Source organism: Triticum dicoccoides, chromosome 1B (genome assembly GCF_002162155.2).
Source record: "Triticum dicoccoides isolate Atlit2015 ecotype Zavitan chromosome 1B, WEW_v2.0, whole genome shotgun sequence".
In the NCBI taxonomy this organism is placed as follows: Eukaryota; Viridiplantae; Streptophyta; class Magnoliopsida; order Poales; family Poaceae; genus Triticum; species Triticum dicoccoides.
Genome location: NC_041381.1, coordinates 444,221,901 through 444,230,469, shown reverse-complemented (window position 1 = coordinate 444,230,469; position 8,569 = coordinate 444,221,901). Strand labels below are relative to the sequence as shown.

Sequence of the window (8,569 nt, the reverse complement as noted above, 5' to 3'; positions counted from 1 at the left end):
CTTCCGCCAGAGGCACGGTTGTGCTTTCGCGAGAGGCACGGGCGTGTCTCTTTCGAAAAGGGAAAAAAACTTGTTTTCTATTTTTTTTCGCGAGAGGCACGATTTTGCTTCCGCCAGAGGCACGGTTGTGCTTTCGCGAGAGGCACGGGCGTGCCTCTTTTGGAAAAGGAAAAAAAACGCGTTTTCTGTTTTTTTTCTTTCGCGAGAGGCACGGTTTTGCTTCCATCAGAGGCATGGTTGTGCTTTCGTCAGAGGCACGGGCGTGCCTCTTTCGGAAAAGGAAAAAACCGGTGTTTCCGGTTCGGTTTTTTCGTCCGGTTTTTTCGTGAAAAAAAAGTTCGTCAAAATCTATCAACATGGGATCTAGTTTTGAAGATCTCGATGCGAGAAATCCAATGACAAAAGAGCGGTTCGAGATTTGGACGCACGGTTTAAGATATAAAACATTTTGAATAAACGAATCGACGAAAAAAGGGAAAACTCCCAGGTTGCTGGCACCCGCTGCAGCACCTTGATGGGCCAGCCCGTGGCTGGTCAGGAATCGAACTCCGATCGATTGCCAACGCAAGGCTAGTTGGAGCTTAGCTTACCACCAGACCAATCGACAACTTCCGATTTTCCTTGCGCTAACTCCACATGAACTAGTATGCCCGCAATATTTATTTTTCCATTTATTTTATTTTTCTTTTATAAAATTGTGAATTTAAAAACGTACACCGATTTTGAGACAAAAGTTCACAAACTTAAAGAAAGTTCATCATTTTTGAAGAAAAGTTCACAAACTTAAATAAGTTCACCGAATTTTCAAAAAAGTTTATGAAAAAGTTTAAAAAGTTCATCGTTTCGAAAAAAGAGTTCATCATTTTCAAAAAAGAGTTCATCGTTTTCAAAAAAAAGTTCATCAAATTTGAAAAAAATAGTTCACTAAATTTGAAAAGAGTTCATCAATTTCGAAAAAATAGTTCACCGAATTTGAAAAGAGTTCATCGATTTTGAAAAAATAGTTCACCGAATTTGAAAAAAGTTCACGAATTTGAAAAAATAGTTCACCAAATTTAAGAAAAGTTTCACTTATTTTGAAAAAATGTTCATCGAATTTGAAAAAAAGTTCATCAAATTATAAAAAGTTGATCAAATTTGAAAAATAATCCGTGCATTTAAGAAAAAGAAAGGAAAAAACAAACAAAGTGAACAAGAAAAAAGAAAAAGTATAAAAACATGTGGGAACTTTAAAAAACCCAATGAAGGTATTAATAAAAGAAAGACAAACGTTAACTGCGCAAGCTAATGATGCTGGCGTAGTGGTTCCAGCTATTAGCTAGGTTCGCAGGATCAGTAGTTCGACTTCCTTTTCTGCGTATTTTTTTAGGCATTTCACGTGTCGGTCGTCGGATAACGTAATTTTGAACATAGAACAGAATTATCTTTTTATGTAAACCATTTTCTCTCTTATTAATATGAAGATATGAGTTATAATGTGAAAGTACAATAGTAGTGAGCATGGGTCTAGGCACACTTCTTATGATGAGCAATAAATATATTTTTTTTGAAATAATAATAATAAGAAAATCCTAAATTCCTAGGTTAATAAAACTGGTCGACTGTTCTACTCGTATATGTGATGTTTTTGGGGAAAATAAGGTATTAGGGGCACTTAATTCCTTTGTAGCAATACCTCTAGTTAAGTAGTTGATCCTTGCTATTTCATTTTTCTCAATATACACACATGCCATGATGCCATCTCATCAAAGACACACCTCTACACGCATGGAAAAACATTTTCATTATTAGTTCACCCACATTGTTTCTATTTACCTCACATATAAACATGCCATTTCATCAGAGGTACGTCATAACATGCATGGCAAAAAGAAGCCCACTATATTATGCTACTTACGTCCAATAAATAATTTGTAATTATATAATAATCAAATACCATATAATATATTCGGTTTTAGTCATTTATAAATCAAACTACTCATGCTTTATACAACCAAATTAAAATATATTACATCCAATTCCCACAGCAAATATCATCTAAGTTAAGGAACTTCACAGGCCATTTGTTATTTTTATCATTACGGCTTGATTTTTTTTTACTATTCATAAGGGATACATGTGGACTCTAGTTCCGAAAATTCCAAAAATACGTGTCCTTGTGAATGCTTTGTTACAACTTACAAGCACGTACGGTGTATTTTATGATGAGCCAAGAGTCTCCATTTCGGGTACTCCATGAGATGCTTCAATAATATTTAGTGCATGCGGCATCTCTTACGGAAGGCCCTTCCAGTCTCGTCCACGCTTCAGTCTGCATTTTTTTCAGGTTAAGGTGCATTTTTTTCAGGTTAAGACATATCAAAGCAAAAACCTGCTGTATTCTGAGTCCGGTACCTCGCTCCGTCCCGCACCTAACCAAGGACGGCCAGTGAACGTGGCGCTAACTGCAGCTCCCCTGGTTCGTGCATTAGCAAAGTCCCGGACGTAATCAAGAGCTCCCCGTTTCTGGGGCATGTCGGCGAGATCGATCAATCCGCTCTGGTATTTCATCTTTCGTGGCAAATGTATAGACGCATGTGCGGAGCAAAGCCATCATGGTACACGTTCATGCATGGTTTGGAAGTCACAGTGACTGCTCATGGGGCACCGTGTGTTCTCGTTGAGACGAGCCGATGAAAGCTACGAGCAACAAGTGTCTGCACCCAAGAGCACCAGCAATCAACACAAATCAGACAAGGCTCCAGATTTGAGCAAAGACGACAATATATTACTGAAGAAGCAAGGATACAGTGGACACCGACACTCCTGGGCCCAAAGGCAGACCAGCCACCTGACCAAGCCACAGCACGCTTCCGACTTGACCTGACGCTACTCACCGTAGAGTAGCTACAGACTACCAGCTACGAAGCACACATGATCATACTACGTACGATCGCCTACGTGCGCCTGAACTACATTATTCGGTACGTGGACACTAGGGCAAACCAACAGCCGACCTAAGGAGATTCGTCTTGCTTGCTAGGGTAACGGATCATCTAGGACTTGGTCTTGAACTTGGACTCATCGATGTCGATGCCCTCCCTGGCGGCGCGCTCGCCGCCGGACTCGTCGTTGGTGCTCAGCCCGCCCTTGCGCCCCATCTGGCTGTACCCCTCCTCCCCCATCTGCTCCCTGCGAGTCTGCCCGCCACGGCTGCGCCCTGCACAAATACAGCACACAGCAATACTAGCAATCAGCATCGGAAGTCACAGATCGCTCAAGTATAGTACGACGACATTTCTCACGCATGCATCATCATGCCCGTACGCACCTTCGGCGAGGTTCTCCTGCGCCTCGAGGGACTTGCCGCCGGTGCCACCGGGGACGACGGTCTCGCCCTCGCGGGCCTTGCGGTCCAGCTGCGACCTCTCCTGCTGACCGGAAGCCATTGCTCTCTCTGCCTGCCTTGCTACTACAACCTCAACTGGGAAACGTTGTGTGACTGCTTGTAAGGTGGTGTTCGTGATTGCCTGATGCTGATGAAGGAGGAGGCACCGGCGTCGCCCCTTTTATAGCGGCGGAGGAGGCGCGTCACGGCGCGGAGCGCCGGCGCGTGTGCCTCTGATGTGTCGACGCGCGCCATGCGAGTCCCCTGTGGCGCGACGCGTGCGAGCGTGCATGGGCATACGCCTGCGCACGGGCGTAGGGCATGGTTATCCGAGGAAGTGACCGGAATGAGCTAGTACGAGCTAGGACACCTGAGCTGTCCTGCGTTGTCGTTGTTCCGCCACGTCACGTATGTCTGCGTCGTGGAGCACTCCTGGCCATGCCAGCTCTCGTTTGGCGGCCGGTCGGAGACCAGGCATGCATGGACTAGCCCTTGCCGTGCTACGGACTCCGTATACAGCATCCGGCAGTTTGGAATTTCTAGAGCGGCGCTTGTTCACTCTGGTGCATTTCTGTTTATATTCTTGCCAAAGGCAAGCATTATAGTACATTTTCTTTGTTTTTATGGCCAAATGTTCTTTTAATTCCGATCTCACGTGCTCCCTTATGAACAGTAAAATTTTAGAAAATGGTAAAAAAAATTAAAAATCTACTTTTTATGAACATTGATGAATATTTCAACTGCATGTAAACTTTTGTGATGAAATGACAAATGCAGTTGAAACATGCATGTTTAGGAGAAAAATTGGAATTTTCAAATTCTTTTACTATTTTTTCTTATCTCAGGTACAAAACTCCATATCCATTTTTTGGACGCTAATATGGTGAACGTTACCTTAGGAGGTTCCCGAGGGACGATTGTTCCCTCAGGTAGCATGGAATGAGAGAATGATGATGTTCTCTGCAGGCCATTCTGCACGACCGAAACAGAGAGGAGATGCCCAACCCGTTGGACCAAATGTCACTGTAGTTGACCAATAAAAGAACTGATGTAAAAATCATTGTATTTTTTTCAAAAATCTGAAAATCACAATATCATGACAACTAGATTAAAAAAATTAAAATTACTATTATGACATGATTAATTATATACAAAACACAGTTAATTTTAACATGATCCCTTTTATCTTCCCTTTTCACGTGGAATGTAAGAGATAAGAGTTATTGAGACCCTGAGAGAATGGCGGGATAAGGCGCTATCGACAACCTGGCCAGGAAGCACAAGGAGTTGGACTGAGATCCGGTGCCTTGACACACACAAGGCACGGATGAATAGTATTGTGCCTTGAGGGCATCTCCTGACCGTTGGATCTACAAGCAACGGTCCGATGAACATCGAGAAGTCTGCTACAGTGCATCGCTACAGGAAGTCTGCTACAGGACAATCGCTACATGACTAACACATTGTAGCGCGGAGTACTGTTTACTGAAATCTGGAACCTTGATTTTCGATCTAGCGGCTGAAAGCTCAAGGCATTGCACTATTCACATGTGCCTTTTGTGTGTCAAGGCACCGGATCTCAGTCCGAGTTGGCGTCCCGGATGCCTGTGGTCACTTATTCTGCTTGATAGTTATGTTAGCAATTGTGGGCTTGTTTTGTTGTGCCCCAAGCACGTATTTCTGTACTTCTTCCGTTTTTACATATAAGTCCTTTTAAAGATTTCAATAAAACTACATGTTGATGTATATATATATATTTTAATTATAAGTCTTTTTAAAGATTTTAATAAAAACTACATACTGATATATATAGACATATTTTAAAGTGTAGATCGCTCATTTTGCTTCTTATATGGTGCACACTGAAGTCTCTAAAAAGTTATATTTAGGAAGGTAGGTAGTACTTTTTATTTCGAACATTGTTGTATGTTTGTGAACATCTGGTTTTGGATTGGTCGTATTCTCGTGGGATAAAGCAAGGCGTGATGCCTTTCTGTAAGAGTTACTTAGACCCATTATTTAATGAAATCAACAGTTACTATTATGACATGACAAAGTATATACAAAACACATTCGAGAGCCATGATAGAGCATAAATTTACCATGTTAAACAGTTCCTTCACATATGTATAAAGCTGTCACATAAAAACAAAAGTGTATCATGATCTAGGAGAAAAGACACTACAAGTTGAAGAATGCATGTGTATAAAAGCTCGCACACAAACAAGTTCCACAATGTAGGGGGAAAATGGAAACAAACGAATGAGTTGCCATGGTCACATTAAAATTTTGTTGAAAAGATTAGTCAACTTGGAAAGGTTTGCAGTGATCACGTGGCGAATTGAGATAATTTTTGATTCCCAAATCATGGCAAGATTTAGAAAAAAAAACTAGATAATCGCATGGTGAAATGAGATAATTTTGATTCCCAAATCATGGCACGATTTAGAAAAAAATGTAAGATAATCACATGGTAAAATTTAAGAGATTTTGTTCTCTCGAACATGGTAAAGTTTAAAATGTTTATACTGATCACATGGCTATTTTTGAAAATTTACGTTTCCTAAAATCATGGCAACGATTCAGATTTTTTTTCCAATAATCACATGGCAAATTAAGGGAAAATGTTTCTCTATAGCATGGCAAATTTTGAAAATGTTTGCAGTCAGCACATGGCAAATTTACAAAAAAATAAATTGTTTCCTGAGATAATGGATAAGAGATTATACTTAGATTTTTTTTAAATAGTCACATGACCCTGCTATATTTTCTTGCAATACTTAACTTGATGTCATTCATGGCCCTAAACCCTAATCGACACCAACATCAACTAGTCATGCACCGACCAATGTGGCACATGCACCCGAGGCCCTCATCCTCACCCGTGCAACTGAGCTCCCTGCCTCCCTCGTGACGTGAGGAAAGACCCTGCAACTAGGCCTGGAACGGGAAGGGGCGAATTCAGATCCGATGGATTCCACAACAAGGCCCCTTTCCTTGAGGACGGCCATGGGAAGCAACACCAGACTAGTGGACCGCAGGAATTGATGAGGCCGCCTACCTGGAGTTGTTCATGGGCCAGTACGGTCGGGAGTTGTTCCTCTCTAGCCAGTCCAAGAGAACAATTTAAGAGCACACGTTCTGATTCAACAACGACCTGATTTAACGACTCACATACATTAGCAAGCTGACTCACAAGCCACAACCTGATTTAACGACGACTCACATACATTAGCAAGCTGACTCACAAGCCACAACGAGACGTACTACAAGCTACTAGGACACCTGAAGAACACATGGTCACCGCTACAAGCTAAGACACCTAAAGCACACATGATCACAGTACATGTGATCGCCTACATGCGTGCTCTCTCGTCATGTCAAGACCTGACCTTGACCTACATTATTCATTACTACAAACATGAGGAGACAGCTTGCTCACTAGTAGCTAGCTACTCAGCTAGACACTGACCTACATTATTTAGGACTTGGTCTTGAACTTGGACTCATCGATCTCGATGCCCTCCCTGGCGGCGCGCTCGCCACCGGACTCCTGCATGGTGCTCAGCCCGCCCTTGCGCCCCATCTCGCGGTACCCCTCCTCCCCGAGCTGGTCCTTGCGAGTCTCCCCGCCCTTGTGCCCCATCTCGCGGTACCCCTCCTCCCCGAGCTGCTCCTTGCGAGTCTCCCCGCCCTTGTGACCCATCTCGCGGTACCCCTCCTCCCCCAGCTGCTCCTTGCGAGTCTCCCCGCCCTTGTGACCCATCTCGCGGTATCCCTCCTCCCCCAGCTGCTCCTTCCGAGTCTGCCCACCGCGGCTGCGCCCTGCACAAATGCGGTCACAACAACGCCAGTATTGAGTACCAGACAGATCGCTCAAGCGAAACGCAAGTACAGGAAGCATACCGTCGGCGAGGTGCTCCTGCGCCTCGAGGGTTTTCCCACCGGTGCCGCCGGGGACGACGGTCTCCCCCTCGCGGGCCATGCGGTCCAGCTCCGACCTCTCCTGCTGACCGGAAGCCATCGCTCGATCGCTGCCTGGGAGCTAGCTAAACGGAAACCGTAAGCGGACGTAGGTTTTGGTATGTGACTGCTGTTGTTGCTTTGTGATTGCCTGATGCTGATGGCGGAGGAGCCATCGGCGTCGCCATTATATAGCCGGCGAGGAGGTGCGCGTCGCGCGGCCAGGAGCCGGCGCGTGTACCTCTCCCTGTTCCTGCTGTCGACGCGCGTCGCGCATGCAAGCCTCTGGAGGGACGACACGTGGTAGCTCGCATGGGCCCCGAATTGGGTGCGGACGGTTGTCCGAGGAAGTGAGGATGAGCTGCCAATGCTGGCGACTCGTGCGTTGTCCCGCGCTGTCGTCCGGTTGGCACGTAGTAGCTAGGATCATGGTTCTAGCACTCGCCATGCTCGGGTGTTCGGCGGCCGGTCGGAGACTGCACGTCATGGACTCGCCATGCTGTACCGCGCGTGCCTCATGTAATTCTCTGGGCTACGGAGGGGCGTACGACATGTGCGAGCGTGCGTGGGCATGGACACATATGTGTGCGCACGGCCATAGTTATCCGAGAAACGTCCGGTATGGGCTACAATGCTTGGACGCCTGCGTTGTCCCGCGCTGTCGTCCGGTCGCACCATTAAAGCGAGACGCAGCTAGCTACGTTTGCGGATGCAAGTTTATATAGCATTAGAGCGTTTCAACAGCGGCTCCATTTTAGGGCATAATTGTCTTTTTATAATTCTCGATATCCAAACAACCACTTGGGGCATTTAGGGTAAAAAACACGGCTTCAATATTTGGCTTCGTTGTGAACTACTCCCTTCGTTATTAAATCATCTAATCTCTCTCTGAAAAATTTACGTCTGCATGTATTTTTTTTTTCGAGAGTACGCCAATGGCGTACCATATTTTTATTGAAGATGGAGAAAAAATGTACAAGATAGGCATGTGGCAGATGTAAGCATCTAGGCACGGCCAACACCCATTACACCCAAACCCAACACTCTAGGCTACTCTCTCACAAACTGGATTAAACCACCAACTCCAACACCGGCTAGTCTCCATTGTTGCACTTCTCTAAAGATGTCGTCCGCCAGCTCTATTGGGGTCCTCTGCTGTTGCAGCCTGTTAAACACGCGCGCGTTCCGTTGGTTCCAAAGCTCCCATCCTACTAAGATGACGAAAGTGTGTGTGTGTGT

General features: G+C 45.0%; 2 protein-coding genes across 3 annotated transcripts; both read right to left on the bottom strand.

Moving 5' to 3' along the window:
* Positions 1–2,800: 2,800 nt before the first annotated feature.
* Positions 2,801–3,428, bottom strand: LOC119306497 (em protein). The gene is made up of 2 exons (XM_037582700.1): positions 3,311–3,428; positions 2,801–3,199 (listed from the first exon to the last, which is right to left on the bottom strand). Exons 1-2 carry the CDS (start codon positions 3,426–3,428, stop codon positions 3,036–3,038), a joined length of 282 nt encoding a protein of 93 aa, XP_037438597.1. The 3' UTR covers positions 2,801–3,035.
* A 3,160-nt stretch (positions 3,429–6,588) lies between these two features.
* Positions 6,589–7,466, bottom strand: LOC119306478 (late embryogenesis abundant protein B19.4). 2 transcript variants are annotated; one of them, XM_037582692.1, is made up of 2 exons: positions 7,263–7,466; positions 6,589–7,061 (listed from the first exon to the last, which is right to left on the bottom strand). In XM_037582692.1, exons 1-2 carry the CDS (start codon positions 7,389–7,391, stop codon positions 6,849–6,851), a joined length of 342 nt encoding a protein of 113 aa, XP_037438589.1. In that variant the 5' UTR covers positions 7,392–7,466; the 3' UTR covers positions 6,589–6,848. The 2 variants fall into 2 exon arrangements, with proteins under 2 accessions (XP_037438589.1, XP_037438585.1); XM_037582688.1 differs by having other exon boundaries at positions 6,589–7,192; positions 7,274–7,466.
* Positions 7,467–8,569: the final 1,103 nt, after the last annotated feature.